Here is a 22,980-nt window from a genome sequence, read left to right as displayed (position 1 = left end):
AGGATCATCTAAGCCTGGAGTTTTAGGCTGCAGTGAGGTGAGATTGTGCCATTGCCCTCCAGCCTGGGCAACAGAGTGAGATCCTGTCTTTAAAAAAAAAAAAAAAAAAAAAAAAGGAGTTGTTTTATAACCAGTGTCTGATAAATTGCAGTGTCTGAAATCTTGCTCCCCTCCCTCTCCCTCTTGTGGATGTCTGATCTTATTTGTTTGCTACTCTTAGAAAATCTTATTTTTGACGGGACTCAGAGGTAGAAGCTTTCAGAGAAAACAGCCTCAGTCTTTTGGCAATCTGTTTCTAGTGTTTTTCTTTGACCTCCTTCATTTCCTTGGCCAAAAGTTTAGCATATTCTACAGCTTCTTCCTTATTTATTTATTTTTAGAATGCTGTTTCCTTGGAGCAATATGCTGATGTTTGAGTTGCCAGACATGTGAAGTAACACAATGGGGAATCTTGGGTGCTTTGGTCCTGGGTTTCTTACTTTCTTTGTTGAGGAGTTTTCTCACAATGTGCAGGAGAACATCATGTTCCTTAGAGAGGTTGAAACATTTATAAATTCTCCTAGCTCTTATGGACCCCAGGTGATGAGGTACAGTTGCATTAGTCAGTCCAGAAATATACTTCCCTTCTTCTTTTCTTTCTTTTTTTAATCACTAACTTGAGAACATGCAGATTGGCATCCACAATGCAACCCCAAACAGATTTGTGCTTTCTTTATCTAGTTATTGGTCTATTACAAGAATACTCTTTCTCCATAGCAGGCAGACATGACCATGGTTAGGGACACCCGTTTTATGGGAAACCTTGTTTGTTGTCCCCACCACTGATTCAGACCACATAACCCTTCCACTATTCATTGAGAGTGTCAGCAGCCACATCTGTAGCCACACACTTCTCAAAAAAGGTACTAAGAAATATTTAAATAAAAATGTTATAGCCTTAACATGCTTTAAATTCAAAAGGATAAAATTACAAAACTTGCTTGAAAGATATTAAAGAAGACCTAAATGCAGGGAGAGATGTACCATGTTCATGAACTGGAAGACTTGGTATTGCAAAACTGTCAATTCTCCCAAGATGTATGTAAACATTTAAAGCAATCACTATCAAATTCCCAAAGAGGACTAGATCTTCACATTCTACCTCAGACTTACCTACTTTCCATTCTTCTTTTACCTTCTCTCCAATGCGCTTTCCAAATGAGAGGTATTAAGTAATTTTAAAAGGCTGCATCTCTCACCAGCAGGATTCGTCTCTTCATTATCTCTCACATCTGTTTCCTTGTTGCCTTTCCCACAGTCACTATGACTACTTCTTGTCCTTGGCCCGGACAAACTGATTTTTGGCGCCTGGGAGGTTCTCTGAGTGATGGAGCTATTGCTTTTGGCTCATAAATGTTTGTCTTTCCCAACCTGGGCAACAAAGTGAGGCCCTATCTCTACATGAAATAAAAAATAAAAATTAGCTTGTCATGGTAGTGCATGCCTGTAGTCCCAGCTACTTGGGAGCTGAAGTGGGAGGATTGCTTGAGCCTGAGAGCTTGAGGCTGCAGTGAGCCATGATTGTGCCACTGTGCTCCAGCCTGGGAGACAGAGTAAGAACCTTCTTTAAAAAAAAAGAAAGAAAGAAATGTTTGTCTTTAAGGTTAGAATGAAAGAAAGGATCCAAGCAGCACACACTTGGGGTAAATGGGGCAGTAGTAAGACAAGGACAAGAGGTGAGGGGGGGTAAAGAAACATACAGATGCATTTGGTGTTGAAGTCCTTCTGCTCCTTCACTCTGGAGTAGTAACTTATGTTCACTGATTTCCAAGAAGGATGAGGAGCCAACCGAGGTAGAATAAACAAAAAATCCTACCACCATATGGGAGACTGCTTGCAAAGATGGCTGCAAAATGTCCCTCTATCCCTGTGTAAGCTTCCTCTGAAATGTAACTTTGCTGTCAGTCCATCAAGAGGTGGACTTTATTTCCTTTGAATCTGGGCTGTTCATGGGACTTGCTTTAGCCAGTTAGAAAGCAGAAGTAGCACCATGTGACTTCTGGCTCTAGGCCCCCAGAGGCTTTGCAGCTCCCACTGTCCTCTAGGAAAGCTGCAGTCACCATATGGAAGATGAGAGACACAAAGAGATAAAAAGCCTTGACTGACAGTTGACACCAACTCTCAGACATGTAAGGGAGGCCACCTGAACCCTCAGGCCCTCATCAAACCATCTGATGATTCCTGGAACCACGTGACCCTAGAGAAACCACCCAGCTAAGCTGACCCACAGGGTCACAAACAAATAAAGTGGTGGTTGTGTTAAGCCAACTAAGTTTATAGCCATTTGTTCCCTGATAATAGATAGATAACTGATACAAAGTGTATCATCAATTGGCATTCACTAGGGCCAGGAAAAAAAGGAAGAGACAGAGTGAGTTAGCAGGGTTCTGGGTCAGGTGCCTAATGGGATGCTCACTGTGAGGACGGCATGCAGCTAGCACTTCAAACCCACTTCAAGGAAGGAAAACAATTGTGTGGGGATGAAGAACCTCTATTGCTCTGTGACACAATGGGTCCCAGTGAGGCTTGGCAGGGTTCTCCTGACTGGGCACAGCAGGGTGAAGGAGGGACTCCTTTCTAGCCTGAGGTAGTGGTTATAATCCTGAGAGGGCCAGAGCATCAGTGTCTAGAACCTCTCAGCAAAGGGATGGTGTACAGGGATGGTAGGAATTTGTGTGGCCACCTTCTGCCCTGTCACTATGTCCCCATTCAGGTGGCCCATTAGAGGCAGGCAGATATGACATGTCCAGTGTGTATGGCCCTCCAGCTATGGGAGTCATGATTGGGATTGATTTGCAGCTATGCGTGGACTTTATTTGGTGGTTCCAGAAATGTGTGGGAAACATCAGCTTTCATGGACCCAAGCAAGAGGGGTCTTGTGTGTGAATGGACTTTGCACTCCTGACACTGAATCCAGTGGCAGAGTGTGGGCAGGAGGAGACAGAGGATGCTTGGGTGGCAGGTACTAACTGGCCATGTATGAAACCAGCACATCTGGAACTTCACGCCGGCCTCATATCGACATTATGAGATAGGCATTATTATGACTCCAGTTCAGATGAGGAAACTGGCTTAGAGAGATTGTGTAATGTGCCCAAGGCCACCCAGCTCATTCGTCTGGAGGTGAAACTCTATCTGGCTCGAACCACTATTACATACTGTCTTCCGAGGAGTGAGTTGTTTTCCTTTTTAATTTCTAAGAATGTTTGCCGCAATTAGACAGTGTTGCTCACTGTAGTAGTCTCTCCTCACACTGCTATAAAGAAATACCTGAGGCTGGGTAGTTTATAACGAAAAGAGGCTTAATTGGCTCACACAGGCTGTACAGGAAGCATGGCTGGGGAGGCCTCAGGAAACTTACAATCATGGCAGAAGGGGAAGGGGAAGCAGGCATGTCTTACATAACAGGAACAGGAGGAAAAGGGCAAAGAGGGAGGTGCTGCGCATTTTTAAACAACTACATCTCATGAGAGCTCACTCACTATCATGCAAACAGCAAGGGAGAAATCTGCCCTGTGATCCAGTCACCTCCCACCAGGCCCCCTCCTCCAGCATTGGGGATTACAACTGGACATGAGATTTGGGCGGGGACACAAATCCAAACCATATCACTCACCAAGTAGCCCTCAAGGTCACTCTGACAGAAGGACTGTGGCTGAATTTCACGTTTTAGGAGGTTGGGTGGAGTTCCAGTGGTGACCACGAGGTGGTGTGGTCACCAGAAGATGCAGCAGTGTCAGGTCTGCATTGTGGGATAGGGGACTGCCCTGTCCCTGTTCTCAGAAGGCCTTTCTTCTCTGCAACTTGACAAAGGCAAAGAAAAGCATCCCAGACAATGCATACCACCCCATCTCTCATTATGGCCTGCTCCCCATGTTTGGCAGAGTTCTTTAGCCCAAGGGGAGAAATCACATTGACCGAGAGGTCATAACCCAAGAAAATACAAAGGATATCTAGACTTCTGCAAAGAAATGCTTTATTGGACAAGATTTTTTTTCTTTACAGGAAATGGTCCGCTGAGGTACAGACAGAGGGGTGGTGTTCAGACCATTCCAGCACTGAGCTGCTGAAACATGGGCCTCCTTGGCCGTTCTTCCTCGCATACTCTCTAGAGTGTACCCGACACACAGCTGATTTCAGTAAATGTTTGGATAAGTGATAACATAGACTATAATGAAAACAACAATAGTGCTAATGATGAACTCATATTGAACATGTAAAATATGCCATGGATGGCCATGGATTTGTTCATTTAATTCTCACATGTTAACGAACAGGCTAAGTCACTTGCCCAGGGTTCCGTGAGCAGTGGGAGAGATGAATGAGTGATTGAACGATGGGGATAAATGGCGTCATTGTCATGTGCTTTCAGGTTCAGCCTCAGTTTGTGTAACAGAAGAGTTAGGGAGAAGGGAGGCCACCGCGGGAGTTGAGGGACATAGGGAGGCAGAGTTTCTCTGACAGGTGGGTGGCCAGAGGGTGGGAAGGAGCAGTAGGGTGGGCAGGGTGGCTGTGTGTGTGGCACTGCAGCAGGGCGAGGGGGCAGGGCACCATGTTCTCACCTCACGACCCAACAGGAGCCCAGGCAGCACCGAGTGCATGTGAGCCAAAGCCATTGTGGACCATTTATGGATTAAAGCCATGTTGTTGGTTAAGGCAAATACTTGAGTGAGAAATCATGGGAAGATCGCCGGCCTCAGTTGCTTTGCAGCTGGAGAAATCCAGAGGCTCTCCTGCCCTCTGTGATGTGGAAGGAACCAGGACAAAGGATGTGCCTTCCTTAAGACCCCTTCTCAGTGGTAGATAAATCGTCCAAGAATGGGCCCCTTTCCCAAACTTTGCACTTCCTTTTTCAACTGGGAACTGGAGAGATCATTCGTTTCTTCCTAGAACTTTGTCAGCAACTGGAATGTGTTGCTACGAGAAGAAAGGCCGTGGGTGCTCAATGTCTGCAAGCTTCGCCTTGGGCAACCTTGCCCTGTGTCCTACTCCTCCTGCTCTTCTTCCTGCGGGCTATATGTGTGCCTCTGTCTCCACAGCCTGTCTCAGTGGATCAGTGATTCTGGCCCCAACTCACTGCTGCTTTTTCTCTGAGTGCCAGATTTGTCTCTTCCTCCACCTGGGCCAGAGCAGTTCATAAGCTCATTGTACCTGCAAAGAGAGCCACCTGAGCCATCGTGGCAGGGGCAGATGTCTGCACCCAGAGCGTCTGAGCTGGAGGTGGGCAGTCCTCCTCCCACCAGGAGAAGCTCTCTCAGCCTCCTCCTCATGGCTTCCAGGCCTGGCCCATGGACCTGGCTGTGGGAATCTTAGTAAAGTGTGTGCTTTCCTTTTCAGTTGCAGTTCTTAGAAAAACAATGCCCAGATGTTATCTAAGCAGGTAGTAGAAACACCAACCAAGGTCAAATCATCCCAAACCACAGACGTTTGTCAGCTGCCCTTGTACTTGACAGGCGAGCGCTGCAGAAGTTGAACTGTAGCCCTACAGCCCTGGGGCTGTTAAGTAAAGCCCAGGTCCCAGGTCCCACCCCTGCTGTTTCTGGCTGGTCTACCCGTCTCATTTGGCTCTGTCTCCTTCCCCAGCGTGCTGGACTCCCTGTCCTTTCTGGTCACATACGATGCAGTTCAGCCCAGGCCTGTCCTGCCAAGCACTGCCTGGCTGGGGTCCAGCCCCTTCACTGGTATTTAGCAGGATCCTCCTTCCTTTGTACACAAAGCCTCCTTTCTGTTCAGCCTTTCTCAATAACTACCCAGGCACCATCTGCTCCAGATTTGAAACCTGGGAGTCGGGTCTGCTCAGACTTAACTCTTTAAAAATCCTTGCCCTCCCCCACCAACCAGAACAGGTACAAGGCACTGAGCCAGCCTCTGGCATTTGTCCCTCCCTCACCCCAGGTCCCGGTCACCCCTGCCCACACCTCCCTGGGTCTTCCTGATTCTCTGATCCTCTGCACAGCCCCAGCTGTGGGGCTCACCGGCTGCTTACCATCTCCACTGTTCTTCTCTGCCTGGTCACCATCTCCGTCTTCCCCGTGTTCACGCCAATCCATTTCCACTTCTGTCTGAGCTTCATCCTACTCATCAGCAGGTGACTCTGAGGGTGACTTACTGAAAAGACTGAGGCCATCTGACATGAGATTGTCCACGTTCTCCCCTTGGACCCGAATATTTTCCACGCTTTCTCCCTCCCTCTCACTTCAAAGAAAGAACTACCCTCTACCTCTCCAACGCTTTCACTAGCATTGGTTCTTCTAGGGGAAGAAACACAGACTTTTTGGGGTTCAAATCCTAACTTTACCATCTTTTACAGCTATGTGTCCTTGGTAAAATTATTTGACTTCCCTGTACCTCGATTTCTTAATCTGTAAAATCAGGACAATACTCTCTGCTTCTGTGTGTGTGTGTGTGTGTGTGTGTGTGTGTGTGTGTGTGTGTGTGTGTGTGTGTTTGGAGTCGTGTACTGCATGCAAAAACGTTGACACTTACTGGGCCTGAGTTACAGCACATTATTCTGGTCCTGCTCTCTCTGACACCTATCCTCTGTAAAGGCACAAATATTCTACCATCCAATCGGCATGCATTTATTGAACATCTGCTCTGAGTCCGTCCCTGTTCTAGGTGCAGGGGGTACAGAATTGAGGCAATCATTCCAGAGTTTTCACCTAATAGTCACATACCCTTTTCCTCCTTGATCTCAGGGTCTCATTTTGTGAACCCATCAGGGAGCACATGCTCTAGGAAGCTGAGTTCATCCTCCCCTCCAGGGAGAAATCATGACTGATCAGAGCCAACTGCGCTCATCCTCTTCTACTTTGGTTTAGGGGTGGACCCTTGATCTTGTCTGGCCAGGGATAGAAAAGGGGAAGTTGACTAGGGATTCTGGAAGATTCTAAACAGATGTGAAGATCAAAGTCCTTTCTCTTCCTTCTGACATGGTTGAGTTGGATGTGAAGGCTGGAGCTGCGGCAGCCATTCTTTGGTGTGAGAAGAACAAATGTCAGCCTCAGGCTCTGATGTTGCTGAGCTGCTGAATGTGCATTTATGTGGGGACACAGATGTCCTTGATTGTCTAAATCACGTTTCATTGCTTCATCTGTCACATGCAGCTGAAAATGTCCTGCCACAAGCAGGAAGCAAGATGGATATGGTCCCAGCCATCAGATAGCTAATGTTTGTCATTAGGGAGATAGAAAATAAATGAGAAATAAATACATAGTATTAACATAAAAACTGGTAATTGCTATAAAGAGGACTAATAGAGGCAAGGGGACCCAGCCTGATAAAGGAACACAGACTTTCTAAAGAGGCAGCGCTCGGACAGAGGCCTGAATGAAGCGACATCATAGCAGATGAAGATCTCCAGGCAGGAGGAACAGCACATGCAAAGCCCTGGAACAAACTGGGACCTCGGAAGAATACCAGTGTGACTGGAGCAGGGGACACCAAGGAGAGAGGGACTAGATCTAACCAGGGTTAGATCACAGGCGATCAGTGGGCACCCATCGGTAGGTCTGAACAAGGGGATTGCGTGATCTGCCTTTGGTTTTCGAAGGACAACTTGACTGCTGAGTGGGGAATAGGCTGGGTCATCAATCATTAGAGCGGGACTAACCAGGAAGCTTCCTCAGTGGTTTAGGTGGGGAATGATAGTCCCAGGGGAGGGTGGAGGGGGATGGTGAGGCGTGTCAGATGTTTTAAGCAAAGCTTGCCAATTGATGTGATGTAAGGACCCAGGGGAGTCAAGGGTGGCTGTTTTTTTTTTTTTTTTTGGCCTGGGAATTGAAGTTGATGGTAAGGACATTTATTGAGATAATTAAATTAGGGAGGGAGAGATGATTTGAAAATCAACAACTCTCTTTCAGGTATGCTTAAGTTTCCTATTAGACCTCAGGGAAGTGAAGAAGTGTGGGCAGTTGGTCAGAAGAATCCAGAGTTTACATTGGAGGGACAGGTGCTCTTTGTAAATCTGAATTTGGGATTATTGCCTATGATGGTAACTAAAACCATGGGACTTGCTGATTGTCGGCGAGGAATGGGGATAGAAAGGGAAGAGAAGATGCTGAGGAAGAAACTCCCAGGAATCCCGTGTTTAGAGGGCAGCGCAGGAGGAAGCAGGCGAGAAGAGAGAGTGGCCAGCGGGCTATAAAGACAGTTGGGAGCATTCATTCTAGAACCCAAGGAAATAAAGCGATGTGAGGAAACGGGGCTGATCCAGTGCTGCTGGCAGGTCAGGGAAGATGAGAATTGAGACTGACTCTTGGATTTGGCATCCTAGACAGAGTCCTTTCAGTACTATTGGGGGCAGGAGGAGCCTAATTTGAGAAGAACCAGGAGAGAGGTGAGGAAACAGATAAGGGAACACAGGGAGGTAGGTGGGTTTGATGTGGGAGCACAAAGGAGTTCCCCTCTGACAGCTTCTCCTTCCTCACTGAGGCATGAGGTTACTGCTCAGCATCGGGCGAGGAGAAGGCATGGCTGCAGCCTGGAAGAAGTGAAGAGACTGACTGGGATATGCAGCAGGACGACCAGGAGCTGTGAGGGCCACCAGTGGGCTGCGGCCATGAGTGGGGAGCAAGATGAGGCAGCACAGCAGAGGTTTGTGATATTCTTCAACATGGCTCAGCTGCTTGGACACAAAGAGGAGGAGGGGAAACCTGAATTTAACTAGAATTTGGTCCCCCTGCCCCAGGTAAGTATGAGAGAGGCGGTAGGGTTGAGAGCAGATGCAGTGGTGGCAGATACATAGCGTTCACTGTGGCAGGCAGAGTCTCATTGTTCTACAGTACTTGCTTACCAGACCTGTGGGTCTCAAACAGACCTAGGAGTAGGTTCCATTATCATCTCCATTTTACAAGTGAGGAAACAGTGAGGAAATAGAGGCACAGAGGAGAAATAACTTGCTCAGGTTGCAAAACCAGTATGTCATGGAGCCAGAATATGGACTCAGGCGGTTTTGGTTGGATAATCCCCGCTCTTAACCCTGTGCTGCATTGGTGCTTGCCCTCCCGGCTACATGCAGGGGAGTGATTTCAGTGAGGAGATATAGGAATGCAGCTGATGTAACAAAATACAATGGCTCAAATTAAATATATTTCCTTTTTCTTTCTTAATACTCTGGGGAAGATGTTCTAGATGGGTATAAGTTAGGGTCTCAGGCTTCCAAGATCACTGTGGTTATCATCACTGCCATTCTGAACCCCGTTCCTATGCACACATCCTATCCACTCATGTCCCATTGGCTGGAACTCTGTCACATGACTGCACCTAGCTGCAAGGGAGGCTGGGAAGTGTGGTCTGGTGTGTGCTTAGTAGGAGTTCCTGACACATGGACCATGAACTCTAAGCTGGACAGTGAGAGAAGTACAGAACAGTGAAAAAGTGGTAGGATTCATGGATCATGAATGGGAGGTCTTGATGAGCACAAAAAGTTGTCAGAGTTGGGTAACTTGAGGGAATAAGCTGGAAAAATAGTAGTCAGTGGCTGGTCTGAGCATAGGATGTTTGAGATGTAAGTTTTGCAAGTAGTACAGCAACATTTCCTTGTAATGACAAAGGTTGAGTTATGAACATAGAAGTAGATGACTGAGGTAGGGTGAGGAAGGTGAAGTGAGGAGATCAAAGATGTGTTGACGTTATAAAGAAGCAGGGCAGGATAGACCACAGGGAGTCCAGAGCTGACAGCTCCAGTAAAGGAACAGGCCCTCTCTAAAATATGCAGGACCCAGGACAAAGAATGCAAGTGGAGGCCCACGTATGTTAGGTCTAAATATTTAAAAGTTATGAGTCAAGCCATCAGACTTTAAATAAAAATCTGACTTTAAATATGTCTGTCTTCGTACCTTAGTAAATGTACCTTCATAACCTCCTGGAAGATTAAATGTGAAATGAAAATTCTAACTCTTTGGAATTTATGGACTTCTAGCCCCAGGCCATGGGCCACTACTCTTCCAAGTCTTCCCCACACTGTCGGGGCTCCAGGTCCTCACAGCCAAGCTCCAGCCACATCCACATCTGGAGGACAGATGCAGGGAGGAGGCAACCCATACAGGTCCTGAAAGCTGGCATAGTGCTGGTTGGGCAGAGCACTTGGAGCAGAGCCCAGAGGAGGGGCATAGGGAATAGCACATCACTGGTTTTACCGTGTTTCCCACCATTCAGAAGCAGCTGGTTTAGAACAGAGGGATGGCCTTTTGAAGACTCAGTTACAACACCATCTAGGTGGCAATGCCTTGCAGGGTTGGGGAAGCATTCTCTGGGAAGCTCTATATGCTCTGAATCAACATTCACTAAAGGTGTTCCTTCTCCCATAGTCGGGTTTCATGGGCCTAGAGTCAGGCGGTAGAAATGAGGGTGGCACCATTCATTATTACCCCTAGTCACCCACAGCAAAAGTTTTACTTCCTGTTCCTGTGACCTTATGCTGTGCATGCTGTTAAGTCTTAGTTTCAGATGAAAGAATGCTTCTACTGGGAGACACAACAGTTAAGACTACCCAGTCATTGTGGGTTCTTCATGCCTCTGAATCAACAGGCAAAGATGGGAGTTACTATGCTGGCTGAGGTAACTGATCCTCACTGCCAAGGGGAAATTCAACTGCTGTTACACAATGGAGTAAGGATTGGAGCTCTCTTAGGGCATCTCTTAGTATTACCACGCCTTGTGATTAAGGTCAGTGGAAAACTACAACAACCCAATTCAGACAGGAGCTACCAATGGCACAGACACTTCAGGAATGAAGGTTTGGGTCACTCCATCAGGTAAGGAACCATGGTCATCTGTGATATTTGCTGAAAGTAAAGGGAATACAGAATGAGTAGTGAAAGAAAATAGTTATAAACATGAGCAACGACCATGTAAACAGTTACAGAAATGAGGACTGTAATTATCATGAATATTTCCTCCTTATTTTGTTATGAATATATTTTTTGTGTGTATATAATATTTGTTTTCTTTCCTTTCTTATTCCTTTTTCTGGAACATAATATATATTGACTTTATATCATAGTATTTAAGTATTGATAATTTTACATCAAGTATTTAAGTTATGATATATCAAGAGGAGAAGTAAACATCATTCAAGGATTTTACCTCTCTTATGGGGAAAGGGTTATTAAGTGTTTTTTTTTTTTTTTTTTTTTTTTTTTGTCGTATGCAGGATAGTTGTAACATGTTAGGTGAAATAATGCCCTTGTTATTGTCTTGTCTTTATTTGGAAATTAAGTGTGATATACACTTTACAGATACACTGTGTGTCTTTAAATCACAGTCAAGTAGACACAGGGTGGACTTGTGGTGGCTAATTTTATGTGTCAAATTTGATTGGGCCATGAATTGCCCAAATACTTGGTTAAACATTATTCTGGGTATATGATATTTTTTGGCTGTGTTCCCACCCAAATCTCATCTTGAATTCCCACATGTTGTGGGAGGGACTTGGTGGGAGGTAATTGAATCATGGGTTCAAGTCTTTCTCATGCTGTTCTCCTGATAGTGAATAAGTCTGATGCTGTCTGATGGTTTTAAAAAGAGGAGTTCCCCTGAACAAGCTCTCTCTCTTTGCCTGCTGCCACCAATGTAAGATGCGACTTGCTCCTCCTTGCCTTCCAACATGATTGTGTGGTTTCCCCAGTCATGTGGAACTGTAAGTTCAATAAAACCTCTTTCTTTTGTAAATTGCCCAGTCTCAAGTATGTCTTTATCCGCAGCACAAAAATGGACTAATACAGTAAATTGGTACCAGTAGAGTGGGGTGCTGCTGAAAAGATACCCAAAAATGTGGCATCTACTTTTTAACTGGGTAACAGGCAGAGGTTGGAATAGTTTGGAGGGTTCAGAAGAAGATAGCAAAATGTGGGAAAGTTTGGAACTTCTTAGAGACTTGTTGAATGGCTTTGACCAGAAGCCTGATAGTGATATGGACAATAAGGTCCATACTGAGGTGGTCTCAGATGGAGATGAGAAACTTGTTGAGAACTGGACCAAAGGTGACTCTTGTTATGTTTTAGCAAAGAGAATGGCAGCATTCTGTCCCTGCCCTGGTACCCCCCAAATTGATACCCTGTACACCCCAAATTGGAGGAGATTTTTGGAAATTTGAACTTGAGAGTGATGAATTAGGGTATCTGGTGGAAGAAATTTCTAAGCAGCAAAGAATTCAAGAGGTAACTTAGGTGCTGTTAAAGGCATTCAGTTTTATAAGGGAAGCAGAGCATAAACATTCAAATCATTTGCAGCCTGACAATGTGATAGAATACAAAAACCCATTTTCTGAGGAGAAATTGAAGCCGGCTACAGAAATTTGGAAAAGTAACAAGGATGAGGCTGGAAACCATCATTCTCAGCAAACTAACACAGGAACAGAAAACCAAATACTGCATGTTCTCACTTATAAGTGGCGATTGAACAATGAGAACACATGGACACAGGGAGGGGAACATCACACACCTGGGCCTGTCGGAGGGTTGGGGGCAAGGGAAGGAATAGCATTAGGAGAAATACCTAATGCATGCAGGGCTTAAAACCTAGATGATGGGTTGATAGGTGCAGTAAACCACCATGACACATGTATACCTATGTAACAAACCGGCATGTTATGCACATGTATCCCAGAACTTAAAGTGTAAAAAATAAAAAAAATTAGAAAAAACAGTGATAAGGAGCTGAATGTTAATCACCAAGACAATGAGGAAAATATCTCCAGGGCATGTCAGAGACCTTTGTGACAGCACCTCCCATCACAGGCCTGGAGGCCTAGGAGGAAAAGGTGTTTTTGTGGGCCGGGCCCAGTGTCCCCATGCTGTGTGCAGCCTAGGGACTTGGTGCCCTGTGTCCCAGCCACTCCAGCTGTAGCTGAAAGGAGCCAGTGTAAAGCTCAGGCCATGGCTTCAGAGGGTGCAAGCCTCAAGTCTTGGTAGCTTCCACGTGGTGTTGAGCCTCCAAGTGCGCAAAAGTCAAGAATTGAGGTACGGGAACCTCTGCCTAGATTTCAGAAGATACATGGAAATGCCTGGATGCCCAGGCAGAAGTTTGCTGCAGGGGCAGGGCTCTCATGGAGAACCTCTGCTAAGGCAGTGTGGAAAGGGAATGTGGGATCAGAGTCCCCATACAGAGTCCCTACTGGGGCACTGCCTAGTTGAGCTGTGAGAAGAGGGCCACAATCCTCCAGACTCCAGAATGGTAGATCCACTGATAGCTTGCACTGTGTGCATGGAAAAGATGCAGACGCTCAACACTAGCCCATGAAGGTAGCTGGGAGGGAGGCTGTACCCTGCAAAGCCACAGGGATGGAGCTGCCCAAGACTATGGGAACCTACCTCTTGCATCAGCATGACCTGGATATGAGACATGGAGTCAAAGGAGATCATTTTGGAGCTTTAAGATTTGACTGCCCCACTGGATTTCAGACTTGTATGGGGCCTGTAGAACCTTTGTTTTGGCCGATTTCTCCCATTTGGAATGGCAGTATTTACACAATGCCCGTACTCCTACTGTGTCTAGAAAGTAACTAACCTGTTTTTGATTTTACAGGCTCATAGGTGGAGAGACTTGCCTTGTCTCAGATGAGACTTTGGGCTGTGGGCTTTTGGGTTAATGCTGAAATGAGTTAAGACTTTGGGGGACTGTTGGGAAGGCATGATTGGTTTTGAAATGTGAGGACATGAGATTTTGGAGGGGCCAGGTTGGGATGATATGGTTTGTCTGTGTCCCCACCCAGATCTCATCTTGAATTCCCACATATTGTCGGAGGGACCCGGTGGGAGGTAATTGAATCATGGGCGCAAGTCTTTCTCATGCTGTTCTCATGATAGTGACTAAGTCTTATGAGATCTGATGGTTTTAAAAAGAGGAATTCCCCACACAAGCTCTCTGTCTTTGCTTGTTGCCATCTATGTAAGATGTGACTTGCTCCTCTTTGCCTTCCACCATGATTGTGAGGCTTCCCCAGCCACATGGAACTGTAAGTCCAAGTAAACATTTCTTTTGTAAATTGCCCAGTCTCAGGTGTGTCTTTATCACCAGCGTGAAAACAGATTAATACAGTGTACCTGTAAGGTTGTTTCCCAGTGAGATTAGCATGTGAGTTGGTGAACTAAGTAAAGCAGACTCCTCTCTCTAATGTAGGTGGGCATCACCCAGTCTGTTGAAGTCTTGAACAGACACAAAAGCAGAGGAAGGGAGAATTTGCTCTTTCTCTCTCTCTCTGGCTGACTGTGCTGGGCCATTGGTCCTCTGCTCTTTGGGACTTACCATGTTTCTCAGGCCTTTAGACTCAGAATGAAACTATCTCATCTGCTCTCCTGGATCTCCAGCTTGCAAAAGGCAGATTGTGAGGCTTCTCAGCCACCATAATCACATGAGATAATTCCTTATAAATAAATATCCAATTGGTTCTATTTCTCTGGAAAACAAAAGAGCACAACTGGCAATTGGATTTATTATTGAATTTCACTTGATTATATACCTCACTTTCAAGAACTCTCTATAAATAGTAATAAACACAGTTTTTGAAAGTGAAGCAATTAAATTTAAACATATATAAACTCAAAGATTTCGATCAGCCTAAAACCTCCTTCAGCTGATAAACAACTTCAGCAGTTTCAGGATACAAAATCAATGTACATAAAAATCACTAGCATTTCTATGTGCAAATAACAGCCAAGCCAAGAGTCAAATCAGAATGGCAATCCCACTCACAATTGCCATAAAAAGAATAAAATACCTAGGAATACAGCTAACCAGGGAGCTAAAAGATCTCTACAATGAGAATTACAAAACACTACTCAAAGAAATCAGAGAAGACACTAACAAATGAAAAAACATCCCATGCTCATGGATAAGAAGAATCAAAGCATTAAAATGGCCCTACTGCCCAAGGCTATTTACAGATTCAATGCTATTCCTATCAAACTACACAATATTCTTCACAGAACTAGAAGAAAACTATCTTAAAATTCATATGGAACCAAAAAAGAGCCTGAGTAGCCAAGGCAATCTGAAGCAAAAAGAACAAAGCTGGAGGCATTGAGTTACCCAACTTCAAATTATACTACAGGGCTACAGTAACCTAAACAGCATGATGCTGCTACAAAAACAGGAACACAGACCAATGGAACAGAATGGAGAGCCCAGAAATAAGGCTGTACACCTACAACTCTGTGAATCTTCGACAAAGCTGACAAAAACAAGCAATGAGGAAAAGACTCCTTATTCAATAAATGGTGCTGAGATAACTAGCTAGCCACATCCAGAATATTAAAACTGGACCTGGCTGGGCGCGGTGGCTCAAGCCTGTAATCCCAGCACTTTGGGAGGCCGAGACGGGCGGATCACGAGGTCAGGAGATCGAGACCATCCTGGCTAACACAATGAAACCCCGTCTCCACTAAAAATACAAAAAAATTAGCCGGGCGTGGTGGCGGCGCCTGTAGTCCCAGCTACTCGGGAGGCTGAGGCAGGAGAATGGCGGGAACCCGGGAGGCGGAGCTTGCAGTGAGCCGAGATCGCGCCACTGCACTCCAGCCTGGGCGACAGAGCGAGACTCCGCCTCAAAAAAAAAAAAAAAAACCAAAAAAAACTGGACCCCTTCCTTACACCATATACAAAAATTAACTCAAGATGGATTAAAGACTTAAATGTAAAACCAGAAACTATAAAAATACTGGCAGACAACCTAGGCAATCAATACCATTTGGGACATAGGAACTGGCAAAGATTTCATGACAAAGACACCAAAAGCAATCACAACAAAAGGAAAAATTGACAATGGGATCTAATTAAACTCAAGAACTTCTGCACAGCAAAAGAAATTATCAACAGAGTAAACAGAAAACCCACAGAATGGGAGAAAATATTTGCAAAATATGCATCAAACAGAAGTCTAATATCCAGCATCTATAAGGAACTTAAATTCATAAGAGAAAAACAAACAACCCTATTAAAAAGTGGGCAAAGGACATGAACAGAAACTTCTCAAAAGAAGACATACATGTGGCCAACAAGCATATGGAAAAAAGCTCAAAATCATGAGAGAAATACGAATAAAATCCACAATGAGATACCATCTCACACCAGTCAGAATGGCTACTAATAAAATATAAAAAATAACAGATGCTGGCAAGGTTGCAAATAACAGGGAACACTTATACACTGTTGGGGGGAATGTAAATTAGTTCAACCATTGTGGAAGACAGTGTGGCAATTTCTCAAAGACCTAGAGAGAGAAATGCCATTTGACTCAGCAATCCCATTACTGGGTATATACCCAAAGGAATATAAATTGTTCTGTTATAAAGACACATGCACATTTATGTTCATAGCAGCACTATTCACAATAGCAAAGACATGGCATCAATGTAAATGCCCATCAATGACAAATTGGATAAAGAAAATGTGGTATACATACACCATGGAATACTATGCAGCCATAAAAAAATAATGAGATCATGTTTTTCATGGGAACATGGATGGAGCTGGAGGCTATTATTCTTAGCGAACTAATTCAGGAACAGAAAATCAAATACAGCATGTTCTTACTTATAAGTGGGAGCTAGATCATGAGAACTATGAACACAAAGAAGGAAACAACAGACAATGGGGTCTACTTGAGGGTGGGGGGTGGGAGTAGAGAGAGAACCAATAACTATTGGGTACTGGGCTTAATACCTGGTTGATGAAATAATTTGTACAACAAACCCCATGACATGAGTTTACCTCTGTAACAAACCTTCACATGTACTCCCGAACCTAAAATAAAGTTTTTTTTTTTTTAAAAAAAAAGATCATACATAATAAAGAATTTTGACATGAAAAGAACCTTAAAAAATAAAAATACATAAAATATTACAAAATTATATAGGGAATGACACAGAGATGACTCAGAGAGAAACAATTAGCTTTGATAACTTGAAAAACAAAAATACATTAACAAAATTTCTGTGCAAAAAAAATGGACTTAATGAAATGTTAGCAGAGCAACAGTAGAAGGGGGTTACTGCTGGATGCTAGTATTTTTAACAGAAAAAGTGAAGGTGGTGGTGACTTTTAGCAGATCAGCATTTACCTGTTGACCAGTGACTTAGGTGTTGCTTTTTTGTTCTGTTGTGAACCAGCCACATGACTGGAGGAGTTAACTTTCTTCCTCTGGGGGAAAGATTGCATGGTCAGCCTGAAAAAATTACTAAATAAAAATTACCTGGACACTTGCTGAAAATACAGATGCTCTGGCTCTGGCCCAGAGATTCAGGTTCAGCAGATTCAGGGCGGTGCCTGGGAATCTGCATTTTATCGTCTTCAAGGCTGAATCTGATGAGAAGATAAGTTTGGAAAAAACAGTAAAAGATGGTTGCAGATACTGTAAAATGTTTTGCTAGCTAGCAGGGAATGTCAATACAGATAGCTTTAAGCAGGAAAAAAAATTTGTAAAACATTGTGTTTTTTAGTTTTTTTCAAGTAATATAAGGTTATAAGGGGAAAAATACCAAAATGAACAATAATTTTCCTGACTAAATAATGAACCAAAACTCTTTCCCCAAAGCAACCACTAGTAAGTAGGTTGTGATTCCTTCCAGAACCACAAGACTATGGCTACATAATATTCTAATATACTACAGTGTATAAAGAATAATATACATAAATATACATAAATATACCTGGTCTTTATGTACCTATTTGTGATAAAAGGAAATATACTAGGCTGTTCCATACCTCTTGTCGCTTCAAAATTTTTCTAGGCAATTGTTATATGCCAGCACACACAGAACTACGTCCTTTCTTTACACAGCTGCATAGCTGGTTTTCTGCTGTATGTGAACCACAGTAATCACTGTTGATGGGCACTTCAGTGGCCTTCAGTTTTCTGCTATTACAAAAATACACTGCAATGAGCATCCTTTCTCAGATGCCTTAGTGAACTTTTGCAAGAATGTCCATGGGGTTACTTCTTAGCAGCTGGGTTTACAAAGGATATGTGCATTTACAAATTTGATGAATATTACCAAATTCCCTGCAGAGAGGTTGCACTTATCTATAATCTCACTATTGGCATATGAGAGTGCTCATTCTCCATGCCCTCACCAGCACTGAGTTTCATCAAATTTTTTTTTTTTTTTTTTTTTTTTTTTTTTTTTTTGAGATGGAGTCTCACTGTGTCACCCAGGCTGGAGTGCAGTGGCGCGATCTCGGCTCACTGCAAGCTCCGCCTGCTGGGTTTGCGCCATTCTCCTGCCTCAGCCTCCCGAGTAGCTGGGAGTACAGGTGCCCACCACCATGCCCGACTAATTTTTTGCTATTTTTAGTAGAAATGGGATTTCACTGTGTTAGCCAGGATGATCTCGATCTCCTGACCTCGTAATCTGCCCGCCTTGGCCTCCCAAAGTGCTGGGATTACAGGTGTGAGCCACCGCGCCTAGCCTCAAATTTTAGTATTTTATTCTGTAGTCAAGCAAAAACTCATGTTTTCTTTTTAAACAAATACTTTTCAGTTTTGACACTGCTTTTGATTTAAAGGGCTTGAGAGATCTGTTCTTTTGCCCCTTCCACTACAGAACTATGATCTATTTCTTGCTGTTCTCCATCTCTGCTGGTTCCTATCTGAATCCAAGCATCAAAGAGAGTAAGAATTCCTTTTCCCCTAACCACATTTTTCTTGCTTTCTCACAGACAGATCCAGGTTATCCTTTCCTCCTGCTGCTTTCACATGGTTCCCTGTCCTGTTGGTTGCAGGTCCAATGTCTGACACCATGAAAGGGCGTGGAGGACTGTTGAGTTGATGACACTAAGCTTCTGCTCTGGGGCCGCCCCTAGTTCCTTGCAGAGCTTTCTTTTGATTGGACCAGGAGATAAAGATACATCAGTGTAAAAGCCCTGCTGAGCAGCAATCCCATTGCCTTCAGTGGCACCTAATCCACTTGAGCTCTTCCTGGCTCTCTCACGGGTCACTGGCTTTGAGGACGCAGGCTGCTGGGGTGGCGGTGCCTGCTAACAGGCCAGAGACTGCGCAGAACCCAGGGAACAAGAGTGGTGGCAGGAAAGGGAAGGGGCCTTGTTGACTCACTCACTGGGCAGCAAGTGCTTAGTGACAAGCAGTAAACAAAGGCAGCGGCAACAGTGCTGGTGGCAGGGAGCTCCGTGGACAGACTTGCAAGAGACCCCTGCTCCTTGTTGGAAAGTTGTCCAATGATGAAGGCCTAGACCCGGTCACGGAGACTTTCAGATGCAGCCTTTAACGAAGGACACAGGTATTCCTTAGTGTTATTCAGTTTTCTCCTATAAATCTGGGTCAGGGAAAGGGCAAACTTCTTACTGGGTCTAGGTATCCGGAATAAGAAGAACACAGCTGGGCAAGGACCTGTGTCAGTGCCCTTTGTGCTATTATTTGTAGTATTATCTGTTCCAGGTCATTGGCTAAGCCTGATAGACATTGTATTTCTGTTTTAGCAATAAAGAATGGGCTCAGACTAGAAAACATGGACTTTAGAATCAGAACAACCCCTGTTTGAATCACTGCTTTGCTATTCAGCATCTGTGCAAATTCAAATGACTCTTTTAACTTTCCTAAGACTCATTTTTCTCACCTGTAAAATGGGGATAATAATGCCCCATGTGTTACGATGTTGTTGAAGATTCATGGGGTGACATGTGTAAGGCACTTAGAACATACTTGGAGCATCTGAGTAGCCCAGTAAATGGTGGCTGTCACTATCTTTCAGAAGCAAGTGTTTTGTTATTGCTTAAAGAGTATCAGTGGTTTAAAGTAAGAAGTCTCAGGCTATGTCTAGCTGACTTCCAGAAAACAATGGAAAAGAAATGATTCACCTGGCTTTATTTGTATGCTTAAAGGAAAGAAAAAAACTCAGTTGAGGTTTTCAACAGTTTAAACAACTTTTTTTTTTTTTAAAGCAACAGTTGAGTTCAAAGATGAGTCATGCCTATTTCTCCTGGCTAAATCCTATGATTTGCTATAGGTTGTAGCTAAAACCAATTAAGTAGTTTATTAATTCAACAAGAACTTACTTGGTATCTCCTGGGACCAAGCCACATGCTAGATGCTGGGGATGTCTCCCCCTGGCCCAGAGGATCTTCCAGATCATAGGAGAGTGGGAGTTGGGGGGCAGAATGTTGGACCTGCATGAAACCTGGCAGTGATAGCAAGTGCTGAAATGGAGGCGGCGTGGTCTCCTGGGAGAGGTGATGCTTGAGCATGGCTTTAATGCTAAGTGGACACTAGCAGGAGGTGGGAGCAGGGGGAGTGGGAAAGGCATCTCAAGTGGAGAAAAGCACATGCAAAGGCCCAGTGGCATGAATAAGTAAAGCATACTCTGGGAACAGCAGGCAGTTTGGCCTAACTTTAGTAAAATGGGAACAGGGGAGTCTGATAAGAAAGGAGGCTGCAGAGGTGAACAGGGGAGAGCAAGGAAGGCCTTCTATGGCCCAGAGTTCACTCAGAAGGTCCCAGATAGACACTGGTAGTTTTAATGAAGAATGTGTCGTGACTGCATTTAATATTAAGAAGATTAATCTAGTAGCAATATGGGTGTGGGATTGGAGAGGATGAAACCTGGAATGATGACAGATGGCCTAACCTAAGAAAACAACAGTGGGATATAGAGAAGAGGAGGCCTCCAAGCTGGTGCTGCCAGCACTGTGAGCAAAAACAAATAAATATGCATCTAATAAGTTCATTATAAATTTTACTGATATGAAGGATGTATATTGCACAATTTACAAGTAATAAAATATAAAATACTCTTTATTACAAATTCTATATAGCCATTTGATTCTCACAGCATGCATTCATTGATTTTTGCTGAACTCTTATACCGTTGGTCAGCCTGTTTGCAACTGACCACTGAATGTAGTTCCAATATGAATGCTGGTTGATATTTTTGTTTACATTGACAAGTAAGAAGAAAGTGAAACAATGAAGATGATTGTCTTAACTTCACTCATCTGTAATGACATGAGTGACTGCTGGATCAGATGACAGTTTTTGAGTTTGGAGGAGTATTCTCCCAATTTTTGTGTTATTCAGAATGTAACAAATATGGACACGGCACACTTTTAGGTTTAATCTGCATGAACATTTTCTCCATCACTTTCTTAGTTTTCTTAGGGAATGAAAAAACAGCAAACCAAGCCCTAATTTGTAGCTTTTGACAATTTCTGTGGTATAAATACTACCACCATGGCTAATCACAAGCTCCCAATGTGATATCGCTAAACACAAAGGTGGAAGAGCTGTGCACCAGCACACCATTACATAGTGTTTCCAAAATAGAAATATATTTCATTTAAATAAGTTCCAAAGCACAGACAACAGTAAAATGCAGAAAAATAATTTGTAAATAGTGAGTTTCAACATATTGTTAATATAACTTATTTAATTGGAGATTTTTATAACACTTTTTGGTAATGGCTGTGTTTAACAGCCAGCTTACAAAATTTCTGGAAATTTAATAATTGGCTCTCACAGGTCAGTAGGAGGCTTCTTCAGCATGTCACAGGATCCAAGAGAGATTTAAGGAGCAAAATACAGAGTGGTGAAAAAAATGACTCATGGGCACAAATGAAGGGAGCACGAAAGGAGGAATTAGGAAGAATACTTCTTTCTCTCTAGGGATGAAGCTGTCACTCACCAAAATGTTGGACTCGTTGAAAAGAACACGATTTGAAAAGATGGCTATGAATTCAACTGCTAAGGAGTAGCAAGGGCTGGGGTGTGCAGCCCAGGACAATGCTACCTGCAGCTCCATCGGTGAAGTCATTTCTGATCTGAAACCCTAGTTTTGCTGGCTTGTCTCTAGCTTATTACCTGCCTTCTCCATATATTCAGCATTCATAACATGAAAAGCTAGGATTTACTGAGAAACTGCCATGTGCCAGACACAATAACTCATGGTATAAATGAGTAAAGAGAGGAAGTAACTTGCCCATGGTGAGGTGGGATCAATCCAGCTCTGACCTCGGAGCCTGCTCTTCCAGCCACTCTGCTTTTCTATTCCCATTCGCCTTCTGAGTTGTATTCGCCCTGAGATGTCAGTGTTTTTAGCTGCTTTCCTGGCAGAGGTCTGCTTTCGAGGCTGATTCCTGTTCCCCAGGCTTCTTTTCACCCTTGGTTGCTGGCAGTTCTATTGTTAACTGCCCTCTCTTTTTTTTTCTTGCCTTAGCTGTAAGCCTCCTTTATTCCTGTATTTCCTTAAGCTATCATAGCCCAACATTGTTGGAAATAGAGTACGTAATGAAGGGAGGCAGGAAGGAGATGTGTAGGATGGTGCACAGGAACCAGTTCCAGGAGGGCTGGTGCCAGGCAGGAGGCAGATCAAGGCTGAGCTGTCAGAACTCACTCTTCCATAGATTCAAGATGGGTTAAACAGTGTCTGGCTAGACAGTAAATGTATTAGACAGTTTTTAAAAGTGCCATCTAGGAATTTCCTTTGCTTCTTCTATCAGTATCATTTTTTTGTGATGCCAGTTCACAGAGTGCAGGCAGCATCTGAAGTATTCACCCGTTAAATTACTGAGTCATTCAGCCAGTGGAGGAAGAAGGAGCTCCAGATGTGAGTGTCCCCACAGAGCCTGCAGAAGGACAGGAGGCAAGGAGGGTGTGGTGCATCTGAGGCTGGAAAAAGGCCATGGGGGCAAGAGGAAGCTGCTGGAGATCAGTCCAAAGAGGTGGGCCTGAGGTCCTGTAAACCTTGCCCAGGATCTGAGCTGATCCTTTGGAGAACAGAAAGTGGCTGAAGGTTTTCACGAGGTGTGACGTGGTCAGATTTGTGTTTTAGGAAGAGGACTCTGCAAGACAGAGAATGGATCAGGGCAGGGGCAAAGTATGGTTGTAGGAAACCATTTTGTAGGATTTCCATTTCAGTGGTCATTCAGGGGAGGGTGCTGGTGGCTTAGACCAGGTCAGTGGTGGTGGAGTTGGAGAGAAACAGGCGGATTTTG

At 44.1% G+C, this 22,980-nt stretch overlaps 1 protein-coding gene and 1 long non-coding RNA gene across 10 annotated transcripts in view; one reads left to right on the top strand and one right to left on the bottom strand.

Annotated features, from left to right (window-relative positions):
* Positions 1-4,004: 4,004 nt before the first annotated feature.
* On the bottom strand, positions 4,005-22,321 carry LOC139356296 (uncharacterized). 2 transcript variants are annotated; one of them, XR_011607902.1, is made up of 7 exons: positions 21,966-22,321; positions 20,619-20,677; positions 20,050-20,160; positions 17,231-17,340; positions 14,287-14,437; positions 6,026-10,826; positions 4,005-5,190 (listed from the first exon to the last, which is right to left on the bottom strand). It is a non-coding gene; the product is annotated as an uncharacterized lncRNA (long non-coding RNA). The 2 variants fall into 2 exon arrangements; XR_011607901.1 differs by having other exon boundaries at positions 20,050-20,677.
* Positions 18,948-22,980, top strand: part of LOC105486664 (FERM and PDZ domain containing 2) — a 134,460-nt gene continuing 130,427 nt past the window's right edge. For 7 of the 8 annotated variants that reach the window (XR_011607900.1, XM_071069932.1, XM_071069930.1 and 4 more), the window contains exon 1: positions 18,950-19,274. Coding sequence is in view for 7 of the 8 variants with exons in the window: in XM_071069932.1 (XP_070926033.1) it covers positions 19,250-19,274 (25 nt within the window). In the remaining variant the exon portion in view is untranslated. Of the gene's footprint in view, positions 19,275-22,980 lie in introns of all 8 variants that reach the window. The other variant, XM_071069935.1, reaches the window with a different exon arrangement.

This window comes from Macaca nemestrina, chromosome 9 (assembly GCF_043159975.1).
Source record: "Macaca nemestrina isolate mMacNem1 chromosome 9, mMacNem.hap1, whole genome shotgun sequence".
Taxonomy (NCBI): Eukaryota; Metazoa; Chordata; class Mammalia; order Primates; family Cercopithecidae; genus Macaca; species Macaca nemestrina.
Note: the sequence above shows the minus strand (reverse complement) of the source record. Positions and strands in the feature narration are given on the sequence as shown.